Genomic DNA, 16,911 nt, shown 5'->3' on the forward strand with positions numbered 1-16,911 from the left:
TAACATGGAACCGAGTTGAGATCATTTATGTTTTAGAAATGGGTTGAAAAGTACACATCACTCTTTACAGAAACTCGCTAACACTGTGATGTATTTGTAATGTGTGCTAAGCATGGAGGTTATAATTCCTGTAGATGCAACTTAAGGATCCAACCCATATTGGGTTCAAAGTTCATAATGGTGATGGATCACACATAACAATAACAAAAAAACTGTAAAAATGGACCTAATAACACCGTAAAAATACATTCAATAGCATATAAAAATAAAAAAATCAGCCATTAAGACTAACTGCAGATAAATAACTATAAAGCACAATTTATGGTGTTGTAGTGCAAACAATATTTTAATGAAAGATCTTTTTCCCAGATCATGACCGTGACCAGAAGTAAACACACAATTATACCCCAAGGTAGATCCCTGCAGGATAAAAGCTTTCCTTCCTTAACCTCGTCACCACAACTGTCAACAAGAGATGCCTGAGGCAAATCCCAAAATAATGTAAAAATCAATTGCTTACTTTTGCATTGAGTAAGACTTAACTCTACGAAATACAACCAAAATGTATTGCAGAGGAGATGAGTTTGAGGTGAGATAATCTTGAGATGAGATGAGAGTGAGCTTTACTTCTTGGGGATGCTAGAGCGAGCTCTGTCCTTGGCCGGAGAGCTGAACTGGAAGAAGGTCCTGGGACCGTCCGGCTCCAGGGAGAAGAATCTGTCTCCCTCCCCTCCCATGCCCAGCAACCGAGGACTGGGTCGGGGAGTAATCGGCCGGTCCATCCCTGAGAGCAACACCACAGGTTGAGTTCAGATTTGACCAGAATAAGTAGCAGCAGTAATAGAAGTAGAAGCAGTAGTAGCAGCAGTAGTTGTAGTAGCAGTAGTAGTAGTATCAGTATCAGTATCAGCAGTAGCAGTTGTAGTAGTAGTACTAGTAGCAGTAGTATGAGTAGTATCAGTAGCAGTAGTAGTAGTAGCAGTAGCAGTGGCAGTAGTAGTAGCAGTAGTAGTAGCAGTAGCAGTACAGTGCACTTTACATATGCACATAATCTGCACTTTATTGCTATTTTGCACTTCTGGTTGGATGCTAAACTGCATTTCGTTGTCTCAGTACTTGTACTCTGTGCAATGACAATAAAGTTGAATTTAATCTAATCTAAAGTAGCAGTAGTAGTAGATTTATCTGAGAGAACTCCGGGAAAATTCTCTAAAGGTAGAGTCCGCGACTATGGCACAAGGTTGCCTGCTATGCGGTCACAGAATGGTCAGCAGCTGAGTTTCTCTAACATAACGGGGAGCAGTCTTTAAAGATTGAAATACCTAGAGATTACATACATTAAAAGTCTTGAAATTGTGCTTACTTTCTACTTAATTGTCTTTTAAACCATTCAACTCCCTTGTTTGTGTATTACAAGGCTCTGAACGTAGACATCCTCTTGTTTTTTTTGTCTATTGCTAATCCCTTACTTATCACTGAATTCATTCACAAATCCACTCGAAATACCTTTATAAATGCCTAAGAATTTAAGGTTTGTGTTTCACAGTGATCATACAAGAGTAAATCCACTGTGCTTCATTTAGATTGTAAAAAAAAAAAAACACTTGATTTTACCAACGAACACACTAACTAGGAAGCATTCCCTTTACATGTTGAGAGTTCTGTTTGTGTCAAGATTTGTAAGTAATCTGGGTTTTTAGTAAAACGGCATATCACTGAATAAGGTATTTGTGTGACCCACAACATGTAACCAACAAAAAAGACTGATTAACTTAAACCTAGCATCTTTATGTGAAACATCCCAGACAGATTATAAACCACAGGTGGGATAATGAATTAACACAAAAACAGCATTGTTATGTGGGAAATCCACAACCATTCACAACAGGTGGCCATTGTAATCCACAGGTAATCGAGAACAGGTGGGTTTGTGAATTTACATAACCATACCATTGTTGAGTAATTTATCCAATCTAACCCAACGACAATTCACTGCATGGAAATTGACCCTGTTGACATTAACTGCAAATTACACCGACGGGTTTTCAGAGGCATGTTCAATCTCAAAACGATGTGTACCGTTTTGCCACGGTTTCCGGGTTGAACTACACGATTGCCGAAACGGTGTGCAACAGGCTTTGAGGTACGTTTTCTCTCGTTTGATGGGTGTGTTAGAGGCGCTACCCAATCAGCAGCGACGTGTATATAAACCCCACCATGTGCAGTTTGCACAACAGATGCAACTAAGTCCTTTACAAATGCAAGATAAGAATACAAAGTTGGGTACAAAATCAACACGTATTTAAACCGATTTCATCAGCTAGCATAACACAACGCACGACCGTTTCCGCCTAAATACATGTTTTGCTACGTTTTATCGCTGCTGAAGGTAGCCAATGTTTAATTTAGAAGGGTGTAAACCCCTTTTCTTGTGTTTGAATATTTATTAACCTTTAATAAAGCTTCACTAATGTATAGTAACAAGTTCCACATCTTTGCAAGCATTTTAAATTAATGAACTTCTTTAACAACCAAAGCTTAATCCTTACTCAAGACCCAAAGTACCAGTGGCTCTTGAAGAGTCCACATTCTTTAACTGTAAGTGAATCAGCTTCCCCTCTCCACCAGACCAGTGTCTCATGTTACCTGCCTTATGTAAACATGTAACGGATAATGCACAGTAAACGACTCCCTTCCCCAGACAAGCAGATTAGGACCCCTATGCATTTAGAAGTCCCCCGCTCTATAAAGACACGCCATGAATAATGCATAGCTCACTACATTAACATTTATCAGACCTTGTTCTCCAGAGGGCCAGGCAGCATAGTGGAAGTATAGCCTACTTGTCGTATACGGAAGGATACACTTACCATAAGTATACAACATTTTATAAGATAAAACTCCCACAATGTTTTCTCCAAGACCTATTTTCGACCGTAACAGTTTTGTTATGACTTCAGCAAGGTGAGAAGTAAACTCCCCTTCAACATTTTTGACAATGTCAAGCCCAAATGCCCTTCATTAAAATCTAAACCACATTTATATGTAATACTACAAGACTACTTTTAGTTATATTAAGATCACAGTTAAACTCATTACATTGACTAATTTGGCAGATGCTTTTATCCAAAGTGACTTACAAGTGAGGAACAACACTTAAGCTTCAGCCCAGTAGGAGACCTTGAAGTAGCCACTAAGCACTAAATCTATTCAATCTGTTCAAAAGACAAAGTGTAAGGAGATCAAGTAAAGAAGAGCACAGTAAGTGCGTGTCAGACATTTTAGGATGTTAGGAGAGGAGAGGAGGCATTCAGAGAACATAACTAGACTTTAGGCTATAGCCTATATATGATGTCATCTTCTGTTTACATTTTTGTAATGTTTTCCCATAGCTGCACAATCCCTATTTTCTCCCTGTTGTTTCATGAACGTGTTCCAAAATATCAGCTGTCTCTGAAGCAAATCTGGACCATATCAGGGCCGGATGTGTTCCAGGTTCCTCATGCCAGCTCACCTGGTTGGGCCTCAGGAGGGTAGGGGCGCGTCGTTCCCCCTCCGACCTCTCTCTCCCCCACCACCATGTTGCGCAGCCGCAGGGAGTCGTAGAGGCCCTGCAGTTTCTGGTATTGGCGGTTCCTCTCCATCAGACGCTCGGATACTTCACTGTACTTGCGCTTGTACTCGTCCATCACCTGCAGCCAGGGGGCAGCAGAGAGCACCAGAGGAAGAGGGGCAGAGAGAGAGAGAGAGAGAGAGAGAGAGGCCGGGAGAAGAGAGGACAGACAAAAAGAAAAGAGAAATATGAGTAAGAGAAAGAGGGAGATGAAGAAACAGAGAGAGCAGTGGTAAGAAAAACAGCATAAGAGGGGAAGAGATTCGCTGGTAGAAAGATCATAGAAGACAAAAGAGGGGATATGTATATTATATTTTATATAATATATATTTAGATATATACATATATATATATTTATAAATGTGAGTGGAATATATATAAGCTAACTATAGGGGCCAACAATCCTTAGTATTACAATCTATAACACAAAGTATGGGAGTTTAAGTAAAGGCATAGTGGAAGATGTATGTATGAGATGACAATATGAGGAATATATGGAAACTAAAGTGTTCGCAAAATGTATCTAAGAAAGTGTTAGTATGGCTATCAAAAGGGCAGTGTAATTGGTAAAGGATTATCATTTGTACCCGCTTGAGCGAGGAAATCTCTCCTCTCATGGAGTTCAGCTCCAGCTCTCGGCTCTGGGCTTGCTGGGATAGTAACTTATCCATCTGTTTCAGCTGACCCTCTGCACGAGACAGAGTGTACTCCTGAAACAACCTCTCCTGATGCACCTGCATACACACATCCCGGGACAAAAGAAACGCAGATTGATCCTGTGTTTTTGTGACATTAATGAGTACATTGTTAAACCTTTATTAAGGTATTATTATGTAATAGTAATTTTGATGCAACTTCACTTACTCACAAACTGTTTGCATTAGGTAAACAAAAATAACTTCACTAAATTCTGCCCACCACACCTTACTGTGTGTCATAAAAGGTTTACTTTCATAATACTGACATATTGTGTGTCATAGCCCAATCTTCCCAGCTGAAGTATCAGTACAGTTTGTTGAGCACAGATTCCCTAACCTGATAAATCCAAAAGGACAGTGCTCTTGCACAGATATCTAAGACCGTTTCAGGTCTCAGTCCCGCCAGCACCATAGCTTTGTACTCGTCCGAGGGCGATAGTTCCGTTCGCACAATGTCCAGTTTTCCTGACAGGGCGGACGAACAAGCAGGACAGATAGCTGGAGATCGGCTGAATTCCCCTGATCCATGTTGATCGCAAAAAGCGTGTGAGCAGGCCGTGACCCAGGCAAAACCACTCAGTTTTGCCCGACATTTGGGGAAATTACAGATTAAAGTGTCCTCACACATGGCCATTTCTATGAAATCAGGAAATAGGAAATAGGATAATCAATTATTACAGTCACGTACATCCTGGTTAGAGCTAGTCAAAAATGGATAGCTAGTCAAAGTGTCATATTTCAACGCGTTGGGGAAGTGTTAACAGGTAACGTATAACAATGCCACTCCACAGGTTAAATTACACATATTATGCATTATTCCTTTCACACAGTTAACAAAACTTAATTTTCTCATTTCAGCTAGCAAGATGGGAAAGCTAGTTAGCTAACTAGAAATCGCGAGCTCAAATAACCATTTAAATAGTTAGCTACATGGTGCAAAGTTATTTTTAGACGACGGGGAGTAATTCATTTAAAAAAGTGTCACTATTCATTGGTCTAAACAGGCATTTTCCCTGTCCTTATATTACCTCATAAGGAGGCTAACGTTACATCTTACTTTTCAAGAACAGCAACAGAGGTCCAAGGTGTTGGTTTCGCAAACATTAACAAGTCAAAAGTCTTTGGCGGCATGTCAGCAGAATGATATGGTCATCGCACGTGCCAATTAGCCAGTGATCATTAACAGATTTTTCCCCTCTAATGATTATTCTGAGAAAAAAAGGAAAACTTTTACAGTCTCTTAGCCAATCTGATACTATGATTATTTGCTGCCCTCTGTGTTAGAATATATTTTGGACATCAGATCAGATATCAAATAGTTTATCAGAAAGTATTCTTCTACGCCTGTTCCCACTTATTCATACAACTGTGGGCCAATGTAGGCTACACATATTGTTCCTGCATGAAATATAATCAGTTTTCAAAATTCATTACAACATTCAATTCAATTAATAACAGAGAGGAACAACAAGGTATAGCTAAACCAAGTTCTCCCCAGCAGGCCTAACCTTAGGCAAAGTAGAGAAAACCGGCGTATCTCTGGTAGGCCTACATACAGCAAAATTGTACCACAACTCAAAACTCACCAACTCACTAACATGTGGCCATTTCCATAAACTCCTTGCCCTGCTCAGTGTCATCAATACAACTACCAAGACAAATAGGCTACCTAAATGACGGCCAATTACAAAGGGTGTTTGTGCCACGTTCATTATGTCCCCATACGTCTCAGAATCACCCTGCATTAACCTACATATTGCTCTTCTTCATCTGAAACGATAACATGCTAATATCATATAAAGGCCTTGAGGTGGATCTAGACAGCTTTACAAAAGACAAGGTGCTATAATAGTAGAGGAGTGTATAACTGGAACTGCATTGTACTGCAACAAACATATCAGCCTATGCAGACAGTTGCTCAGTGATGCTTGTAGCTTGATTGTTCTCTCCTTTGTGTGTCACTTTGGATAAAAGCGTCTGCTAAACGACTAAATGTAAATGTAAATGTAAATGTTGCTGTTCCTGAAGTCCAGAGTGATGTGCAGATAACAGCAAGGTCCGTTTTAATGCCCAAAGAGCTCACCTGCTGCAAATCATTTTGTCCGCTGCTAAATAAATTAATATTTATTAGACCTCTGCAGTGTGATGTGCTTGTAGAGTTGTACTGTTAGTTAGGTGTAATGTCTGTTGTAGCCTACTGTTAGTTAGGTGTAATGTATTTTTGCCTGCCACTGAATCTTGTGGACTATGGTTAACAAGGTAGAGGATGTGCTTCTGCAATGGAAATAAATAGAAACAAACACACATTTGAGAGACAGCCATATATTTCTTTTTTTTCCTCTCTTTTTGAAGGGAGCCTTCCTTGGCATAAGGTTTGTTGTGGGTGGGATGGGAGTTATAAAGGTGACTGTAAGTGAAATGTAACATACATGATGGATTATACAATGTATATGTACAACAATCCATATACAAATAAAAAATAAAAAACATTGAGCTTACTTTTCACCTGTGCATGAATTGGCAGATTCATCTTTTATTTTAAATTCCATCCAGATCTCAATGTTTGTAATATATATAATTAACAAATCTCAGACACTTGGCATAGTGTGAATTCAGTGATTTACAGGGTTTGTTCTGAGTCTTGTATAAGTAAATGTAAAACCTTACAAAATGGATTACGTGCTATCAAAATGCCATAGCCATTTTTTAGGGATAATTTGTTTTCTGGGAATATTTTCCCCTTACTACAACAGAAATATCTGAGGATCAAATTAAATTGACTTGTACTTTTATTCCATGAAAACTCTAAATTAGTAAGACTTGCACAGGCTTTTCTAACTGGTGGCTGTTACAAACATAGTCCATCCACAGTGGTTCTGGAAGTAATACTTCATAGTAAGTATTAAACTTTTTTTTTTTTTAATTACTTGCTGAAATAAATATCTCAGTCAGTAGCGTACACTTTTTTTGTTGGTGTTTCTAATTTGCATTTAATCCTAGTGGGCTACTAGGCTGATGTAACAATGGACTAGCCTATTTTGACGCCACACAATGATTTGACTCCGAGTCCCTGCTCCATATGTAAAACGTTAGAGCATGTGTGATACCGTGCGATACCCCTAATCAAATATGGCTTTCCCCCGCCTCATGTGTCCTCGTGGTGTTGGGCGCGTGAAAAGAGTTCATTGTGCGCGCAGGCAATGGATCCGGGGGTTCAGAGTGAGAGAGAGAGATGCTCACTGAACTGTGTCCAGGTCGCCATTGTTAGAAATTCCCCTCTATTCACTACCTTTTAAATAGAGCTCTGCGAACCCATACCGACGCGGCGCAGCAGAAAGGGCGACTTTTCGATGCAGGCTCGTTCGTAAAACTTGTGGGATGGCCTGACAACTTGTCCAATCGGGCCGAAGTTTGATAATGAATGGTAACCTCTGTGATAAACTGTAGTGGAATGAAGACATAATTATCACTGACAATAAATTAAATTGAAGCTTTTAAAAAATTTAAAAATGGGCAAACACAACAAAAGAAACAGTTTTTAACAGTATTTAGAGCGTTATTGATTTAATAGCAACCCCATTCCGAAAATTTATATTTTAAAAGTAATACAATACACAAAAAATAAATTAGGCTAATTTTTTTTTTTTTATGTCATTATTTGGCAAAGTGATTTGTCATTGGCCTGGAAAAACGAATGAGATTTTCTTTCTTGACAATTCATGTTTCCTTTTGTAAACAAGGTGCAAGATGATAGAACGTTATCCAAATAAATGTTTCCCAAAGTAAGGGTAAAATGTCTTTTAAGGTCTGTGCAGCCAAAAGTATTCATGTCATCTCTGTTGTAATTGATGGGAAAATAAAAAGCTACCTTTTGGCGGCGGGATACAGGATGGTGTGGTAAAAAATATGCCAGTAAAAAGAGACGGTGTTCCACGCCATTGAAATGCAAATGTTAGTGAAGAACAAGGAGAGACTGTGTGTGTGTGTGTGTGTGTGTGTGTGTGTGCATACAGCATACACACATGCACGGCTTTGCGCGCGCGCACACACACACACACACACATACACATACACACGGGGAGGAGGGGCACGGCGCGGCGCAAAGTGGGCAACTTTGAGAAAGAGAGTACTTGTTGAGGAAAAACAGCCACACACACTGATCGGATCACACAGTGGCTGAAGACGTCATTGTGTGGCTATACGGTCGTTTTCCGTTCGCCGGTGTTATTTTAGCCCATCCACTTGCTTTCTAGTCCAATGTTCTCTATTGAGATCTCTTCTCCGCGTGCAGGACCCTTTTAGTTTCGGCCGATTCCGGGACTTTTGTGAAGCACGGAAAGCGCAGATTGGTGCGGCCTCGGCTGATGTTCTCCTAGCTTTCGATCTCCTCGTGAACCATGTCACGCCGGAAACAAAAAAGACCGCAGCAACTCATTAACGGAGACCCAGGGGGCACACTGATCTTACTGCAAGGTGAGTACAAACTTCATGTATTTGACATCAATAAATGTCTATATTTCAAAATAATAAACTGCAGTGCTGATGTTTACACATCAGTTTAAAAGTAGGAGACTTTTGTGCAAAAGTTTGCATCACCAGGCTATTTTTAATTCTTTCTAAAGTTATTAAGTAGCACTCCCAGTGAAAAAAGTGCACATTAGAAAAGTTCCTTCCATGTTTTAATTAATTCACAATATCAAATACAGTACACACAATCATGTGAACTCATTGTTTGATGTTTGATCGCCAACCAGGTGGCTCATAGATAGACACATTTGAGAAGTTTTTTCTTTTTGTAGATCATCAGTCAGATAGTGGAGAGTAAACTGTATGCTACATTTGTGTGTGAAACGAGAGAAGAGAAGTGCTGATGCCTTGTACACAGGAGCCCTCTCAGTGTGTGTTGATTCCTGCGGTCTCCTTGCTGGCATGCATCACTCAAAGGCCATCACTCAGTCAGTCAGCCCCAGAGTACCCGCTGGAGGTCTTTCATTACAATTTAGAGAAGTTCTCTCTATTCACCCAAGACTAAGGTGGAGGATGGGGAAGAGAGGGGAGTGGGGGGAGGGGGGTGTTTGGGTAAAGATTAATCTCTCTCTTTCTATTCTCTTCCTCACAGTCTTATTCTCTCCCTCGTGTTCCCTTGTTCTCCCCCTTTCTGTGTTCTCAATGCCTCCTCCCTTTCTCTCTCTCAAAGTTCTATTCACTGCATACTCCAGCTCGGTTGGGGGTTTCAGTGGCTAGGCTTTCGGAGGCTGGGAGAAAATCACCTACAACTTACGCCATTTTGTCAGCGCTACATGTACTTCCAACTGTCATGGAGAATCATTTGAACTCATTTAAAAAGTTTATGGCTGCTGACTAAACAATACCTGAATAAATACTCTGCAAACAAACACAAGAAGACAATCATGAGTAAATAAGGTGAAAGACTATGGAGAGGATCTTCTTCAAGATTAGTTCTGTTGTGGGATGTACAGGCATCTGATGCTTAGCTGTGAGAATAGGTAGGAGGAGACAAGGTTGGTTTGTGAGTCAGTTTCTAAGCTCCCCAACCCCCTCTCCTCCTTCTGTCTTTCTTTCTTTTCTTTCTTTCTTTCCTACCCTTTCCTACTCTTTATTTTCTCTCTGTACTCAAGATTCTGAAAGAATTTGACCCTTGAGCTCGAAAGGTCAGGCCAGCAGACCAATCACAACTCCTGGACAGTGCCCAGAACCCTTAGCATTCCGTGACCTCTGACCCTTGAGAGGTCGAGGGGGAAGGGTGTGTAGAGAAATGAGAGGAGGAACTGATGTAAGGCAAGTTTGTTGCTGGTTGAGGGTGTGGCAATGGCCAGTGTCCTTTGAAATGCATTGCCATGGCAACAAGGTAGTCTGATTGTTTTGGTTCGAAGAAAAACAGAACAATGACACCTTCATAGTTTGGAAGAGGTTAATATCATGACCCAATAACTGTTTAAACAACAGTTTCCCACTCAAAGACTACTTATAGATGTAATTATGTAATTGAGTCTCAAAGAATATACAACTTGAAGAAGAAGAACTTGAAGTCTGAGATGAAATTGGTAACACATTAGAAAACTGGCTACAAAAAAAGCCTATTCACATTTTGCTGGTGATGTTAACAGAACCTTGATTTCTCTCTCTCTTTCTCTCTCTCTCCTGTTTGTAGATGACCAGTTGGCAGTGAAGTCACCGTCCACTTCTCTTGCGTCAGAGGAAACCTCATCTTCCCCCTCCTCCTCCCCTCCCTCCCTTCAGGATAGCCACCCCCCCTTGGCCCCGAGGCCATCCCCTGGGGGTCTCCACGCCCCCTCCCTCCCGAACGAGAGCTCGTCACCCCCCCACTGGCCCAGTCACATCGCCCAATACAGCACCTCTCTCCCCAACACCCACTCCTCCCTCTCCCCGGACTTCCCCCACCCGTCGCTCTCCTCCCAGACCCACTCCTCACCTCCAGCCCTACCCAAGACCATCCACATGCCCCGGCACCAGGGCCATCCCCATTCTGCCATGACGTCCCCACAATTCGGCATATCCGCCAACACCACTACCTCCTCCTCCCTGTCTTCCTCCTCGTCCTCTCTCGGGGCTCCCCCCCACCAGGGGAGCCCCAGTCCTGTCCAGCAGGGGCCCTCCAGCCCCCCTGCTGACCTTCCGGGGCAAATCCATATGCCCCCTACCCTGGGGGTGCTGCTGGAGGAGCTAAGGGTGCTTCAGCAGAGGCAGATCCATCAGATGCAGATCACCGAGGAGATCTGCAGACAGGTGCTTCGCCTCGGAGGGGGTCTCTTCGGCCCGCAGGACAACCCCCAGGTGCCAGGCGGGTCGCTGGAGGGTCGCCAGAGGTCAATTGGTGACGGGATCCCCTCCCCGCCACACTCCTCCTCCGTCAACGCATCAGCAGTCTCCACAGTGACCTCTCTCCTCTCCTGCATTCCATCACTGCTGCAGCAGACGCCTGCGTCCAAGCAGAGCATCGGCAGCACAGGTGGAAGCAGAGCACCTGCAATCACCACGGCGTCCTCTCCTCTGTCCACGACCTCTGCCTCCCTCATGTCCTCAGTCGCGTCCCTTCACCCGCTGTCGCTCTCTCTCGGCCTGCCCGCACGGTACCTCCACGAAAAGTCCCCGAACACGTCTGTGTTTAGCCACACCAATGGCATGAACTTCTCCGCAGCTGCACTGAGTGGGTCCATTCTGACCCAGGAACCTACAGTACCACACAGCGCTGTGATTGGGTCATCCACGGGATCGGGCTCAGGGTCGTCCGGGTCGTCGTCGTCTTCGTCATCGGCGGCGGCAGCGTTGGCCGGGCGCCAGCAGCATGTGTGTCGGTACTGCGGGAAGGTGCTGAGCAGCGACTCGTCTCTGCAGATTCACCTGCGCTCACACACGGGCGAGCGTCCGTACCAGTGCCCCGTGTGCCTGAGCCGGTTCACCACCCGCGGGAACCTCAAGGCCCACTTCCTGCGCCACCGCGAGCAGAACCCCGAGCTGTCGCTCTCCCTGCTGCCGCCGGCGCTGTCCGAGCAGTGTCCCGCCCATCGCCTCCAACGGGGCCTCGCAGAGGAGCAGGAAGCGACGCGCCGAGGCGGAAGAGCCATTCGGGATCAAAGGTGCCCTGGGCGTTTCCGAGAGCATGGCGCTGGGGTTCCTGTCCGCCTCGACGGGCCGTCCCTCGCCGTCGTCCTCCCTTCCGCTGCCCCCCAGCGTGGACATGGCGCTGTTGTCCACAGCTCACTCGCTGCTGCAGCTGAACCGAGCCTCCTCTGCTGCCGCCGCAGCCGCTACCACTATGGGTCTACACTCCTCTTCCTCTTCCTCGCCCTCCTCTTCTATCGCCGGCCAGATCAAAGGTGCAAAGCAGCAGCGGTTCGACGAGAACACCCCGCCACACCCCGCCCTGCTTTCGGGGTCCCCCTACTCCCAGCTTGCGCACCTTCCCAAAATCCTCTTCCCCACGGCTGCACACCACCACCCAGGTTTGGCTCTCATGCACCCCTCACTCCCGTCTCCCCACGGCCAGCTCACCTTCCCCTTCTCCCCTTACCCGAAACCCCAGGCCTCCTCATCCCCCTCCTCCACCTCCCCGTCGTCCTCCTCCGTCACCTCGGACACCACGAAGCTCCAGAGGCTGGCGCAGAAGCTGGAGAAGCAGCCACACGGGGGCGCTGGAATGCACAGCTTCAGCGGAGCCTTGACCATGGCCACCGCCAGCCAGTCCTGTGACGTCACCTCCACGAGCTCATCCTCGGCCTACCGCCGGGAGATGATGGCTGCGTTGGGTCTCAACCCAAACATGAACCACCAGGCCCTCGCCACCACCACCACCACCAGTCCATCCATGCCCACGCTGTCCCCAAACCAGTGTGGGGTGTGCCTGCGCGTGCTTAGCTGTCCGAGGGCCCTACGTCTGCACCAGGCCACTCACTTAGGGGAGCGTCCGTTCCCTTGCAAGCTGTGTGGGCGCTCCTTTTCCACCAAAGGCAGCCTGCGTGCCCACATGGCCACCCACCACTCTCGCCAGGCCAACGCCCGGCCACAGAACTCCTGCCCGCTGTGCCAGCGCAAGTTCACCAACGCTGTCGTGCTGCAGCACCACATCCGCATGCACCTCGGGGGCCAGATTCCCCCCGACGGGAATGCCGAGGAGGAGGACGCTCTGGTGGGTCCCGAAAGATTGAAGGAGGATCCAGTCAACCTGAGTGCTGGCACCCCACTGAACAGCCTGCAGGTGCAGCCTCTCGACCTGGGCAGCACCAAGGCGCCCCTTATGCTTTCTCCTCCTCTTCTGGAAGGATCCGTTTCCAGAGAGACCTCGCCGGCCGATCTGAGTGTGAAATCCGATTCGGACCAGGGTAATGTCTCTCCTGGCACCAGTCCAGTTCTCTTCGATGAGAAGGAGAAACAAGACCCCTTGTCCCTGGTTATGCGGCCTCCCGTACTCAGCAGTCCACCCGTCGCCTCCTCACCCGTGACGCTGGAGCCATGCAGTGACGCACAGTCCGACATCCCTGGCAGTTACCGTGGTTCGCTGTCGAACTCGCACGCCATCCAGGAAGACAGCATTGAGGAGGATATGGCTCCTTTGTCACTTTGTGTCCGGCCAGACCGTTTGGACTCTGAGAACGTGTCGTCTTGTGCTAAAAGCCCTGTCCTGGCAGTGAATGCTGTCGTCAAGGCTGCTGTCGTCAAGGCTGCTGTAGTGTCCACTGCCGACCCGCCCAGTGCGCTCACACCTCCCTCTAGTCCCAGCTCCGACCCAGATGCAAACGATGGCCCGAGCAGCCCAGCAAAACCCACTGCTGAGTCAGAACCAGACAAGAATGCCTCCCCCCCGAAAACAGCCGAGTCAGCATCTGACACTGCTCCCATGACGATTCAAAATGGAGTCCGTGCCCCGGAGGAGGCAGGAGATGGAGAGATGATGATGGAGGAAGAAAAGGAGAAGAAGGTGAAACCGGAAGATTCCTCCTCAGCGATCGCCGAGCCCAGGAGAGAGGAAGCGGAAGCCCCGGCGAAGGCTGAGGAGACCGGGAGCGAAGGGAAGGGATCAGAAGGGACAGAGCCTGTGCAGCCGGTCACCCCGGTCAAAACCCCCAAAGCCTCGCCGGTCACCCCAGGCAAAACCCCCAAAGCCTCGCGGCCAGAGAAGCCCTACAGCTGCAGCCAGTGTGGGAAAGAGTATGCCAGCCGCAGTGGGCTCAAGGTGTGTATTTTGATTGTGTATTATAATTTGTGTATTTTATTTGTGTATATGTGTCTTTATAGCACTGCAGATATAGTGTTGAATACCTTACAAAGGGCAAATATGTCTGCTATGCATAGAATATTCACTATCGTATACTATCAGTTATGGCAGCCATTCATAGAGTATTGACTATCGTATACTATAAGTTATGTTACTGCCATGAATTGCTGAAATGTATGTGCTGACCAGTGTCACTGGACAGTCGTAATTCTATTCATTAATTGTATTATTTTATTTAATTCTCATTAATTCATCTGTCTTCATGTGTGTGACATACATAATGTACGTACAATGCATGTATTTTCACTGAAATGTTATACATATATTTTCAGGGACACATGAAGGTTCATTCTGGGACAGTAAGCAGTGGGCCCGCTTCTCTCGGACCTGCAGGACTTTCTTCCAACACTGGCAAGGACACTTTGGAAGACCAGAGTGCAATCTCAGCCAATGGCAGTGTAGCAGAGGAGGACACAGAGAAGTCATCGGCCAATCAAGATAAGAATTGTTTATCTGATGAGCCAATGGATACCACCGTTGTTGCAGAGGCGGCTGAGTGACGTGAGGATGTGGACTAAAACCGAATGTGACTTGTTTTGTTTTTTGTTTTTGAAAATAGTTTTTTTTTTTTTTTACTGCTCTTTTTGTGGGAAAATATCTTTCTATTTGTAGATTAGACCTAGATCTTCCCTAGTGTGCTTATGTTAGGATTGCATGGTATGTAGCAAATTTGTCAACATGGTTACATTAGTGCCTTTTCTCTGAAGACAATGGGATCATACTGAAACAGGTAGACTGCCTCCTGAAGAGATAAAAAAAGAGGAGTCACAATTCAGAGTCACGTAAACAAATTAAGGTCCGTGTTTTCTCATCCTAAAGGTGACCAAAACTTGAATGACCATTTTACCCCCCACCCCAAGTAAGGTTAAAAAGGGATTGTCAGTTAATTTACTTGGTTGTATGATTGTACCTCTCCTGTTGTGCTGCTATAGACTAACTGCTGCCGTGTTTGTAGTTTTAAAGGGTCCACTCTGATGTGTAATGTTTATACCTTATTTTCTAAGGGATGTGATGATGATGAGGATGATGATGATGATGGAAACGTTTTGAAACCATTGAATGGTACATTTGACTTTTTCCTGCATAAGAACTTGAAAATTTCTTGCCTGCACCCACTGTGCAGGTTTTAAAGCTTCCAATATTTACAACATCAGGTGCAATAGGTAGCATTGCCAACATGAAAGACAACAACATTTGGTAAGCAAAGTTTTTCACAATTAATTATTGTAATGAATCACCTTGTGAAGGTGTGTGCAAGTGATGGACGCTGCCCATGTTCCTGAGAATAATTTTCAGGACGCAGGGGGATGTTTCCAAACAAACACTTCAATCACTGTCCCATTCAATTCCACGGTTTAAAAGCTACACCTCCTGCATTACTTGTCTTGAAGGCAGTCCTGCCTATTGCACCTTTCACTCACCACCAAGCTCCTGAAACTCCAGAGCCTATGGATATTTCCTACCTGGCAGAGGCAGCGTCAGGACACTGGAGAACATGGCTGGCCTCGCTGGAGAACACGGCTGACCTCACTGGATTTACCGTGTGTTCCTTCCTCTCACAAAGCACTTGAGAGACGCAATGACTGTTTGTGCGTTCAGGCAGCTGGGAATTGGGAAGGTTCCCATTTCGGAACGTCCCACTTCCAAGTTGAGAGCGTTCGCATAATTACAACAAGCAGACGACGGTATTGTTCCGAGTTTGACAGGCGTTCAGGTTCCCACTCAGAGGTCGGAACTTTCCCACTTCCCAGTTGCTCATGAACGCACCGTACGCTTTCTACTCGAGTTTCCGCACTGTACCCTACTTAGTCGTGGTAGATTTTTAAAAGAAGTTGTAGATGTTGTTGTCGTGAAAACGATTAAAGCAATAATGATGAATCCTCACTTCTACGAGATGTCTTATTTACAACAAGGAGGCTAATGCCATGTGTGATACATTTGAGAAGTTATGCAGGCATTGTTGTCTTGGCTGTGGTGATGTCATTGTCTGTAGTTTTACCCCAGGGGATTTCTCTTTCTCTGGCCTTCTTTGTTTTTGGCCCTTTCTGTCGACTAATTGTGCTCTTATTGAGGCAGGCTGTTCTCTTTCATCAACTTGTCTCTCACAGGTCTGTGCGGGGAGTTTGTGTGTGTGTGTGTGTGTGTGTGTGTGTGTGTGTGTGTGTGTGTACGTCTGAGTGAGTATGTGTGCAGGCTTATTTATGCGCGTATGTGACTTGAGCTGTGCAATTGTGCATGCAGCTGTAGAGGCCCTCTCTCCCTCCCTCCCTCCCTCCCTCTCTCTCACTCTCTCTCTCACTCTCTCTCTCTCACTCTCTGTTTCATACTCTTTCATACTCTCAGTCATTGAATTTCTCTTTCATTTTCCCCCTCTTTCAGTCTCTCTTTCTCTACCCCACCCCCTACCCCCCTCACCCATGTAATGGGCTCACACACAGGAAGCTCTAATCCTCACACAAAGCCTCCACCACCCCCCACCCCCCAGCCCCACACCACACACACACACACACACACACACCCCTGCACCCCCCTGGTTGTCTCTGAACAGGACAGGGGACTGTGCGATAGCGACCTGGCCAGCTGTCCCCAAAATGGCTTCTAATCCACCCACTGCTGCGCTCCAGAAACCATGACAACCGGTAACCAAGGAGAGGAATGTGTGGGTGCTGAGAGAGAGAGTAAGACAATGGGCCAGAAAAAGGCATGTGTTAAAAGTTTGTCCACATGCACTTTTTCCCCCTCGCAGAGACAAGACACGTCTCAATCAAAATAAATAAATAAAAAGA

At 45.6% G+C, this 16,911-nt stretch overlaps 2 protein-coding genes across 3 annotated transcripts; one reads left to right on the plus strand and one right to left on the minus strand.

Moving 5' to 3' along the window:
- Positions 1-27: 27 nt before the first annotated feature.
- On the minus strand, positions 28-5,462 carry LOC105903059 (E3 ubiquitin-protein ligase CCNB1IP1). Of its 2 annotated transcripts, XM_031584495.2 has the most exons (5): positions 5,369-5,462; positions 4,649-4,947; positions 4,201-4,347; positions 3,515-3,692; positions 28-784 (listed from the first exon to the last, which is right to left on the minus strand). In XM_031584495.2, the coding sequence occupies exons 2-5, from the start codon at positions 4,943-4,945 to the stop codon at positions 624-626; spliced, it is 783 nt and encodes a 260-aa protein (XP_031440355.1). In that variant the 5' UTR covers positions 4,946-4,947; positions 5,369-5,462; the 3' UTR covers positions 28-623. The 2 variants fall into 2 exon arrangements, with proteins under 2 accessions (XP_031440355.1, XP_031440356.1); XM_031584496.1 differs by lacking the exon at positions 5,369-5,462 and having other exon boundaries at positions 4,649-5,333.
- A 3,246-nt stretch (positions 5,463-8,708) lies between these two features.
- On the plus strand, positions 8,709-16,013 carry si:ch211-212k18.5 (sal-like protein 1). The gene is made up of 4 exons (XM_031584742.1): positions 8,709-8,784; positions 10,484-11,810; positions 11,848-14,023; positions 14,398-16,013. Exons 1-4 carry the CDS (start codon positions 8,709-8,711, stop codon positions 14,623-14,625), a joined length of 3,807 nt encoding a protein of 1,268 aa, XP_031440602.1. The 3' UTR covers positions 14,626-16,013.
- The last annotated feature ends 898 nt before the right edge of the window (positions 16,014-16,911 follow it).

This window comes from Clupea harengus, chromosome 18 (assembly GCF_900700415.2).
Source record: "Clupea harengus chromosome 18, Ch_v2.0.2, whole genome shotgun sequence".
In the NCBI taxonomy this organism is placed as follows: domain Eukaryota; kingdom Metazoa; phylum Chordata; class Actinopteri; order Clupeiformes; family Clupeidae; genus Clupea; species Clupea harengus.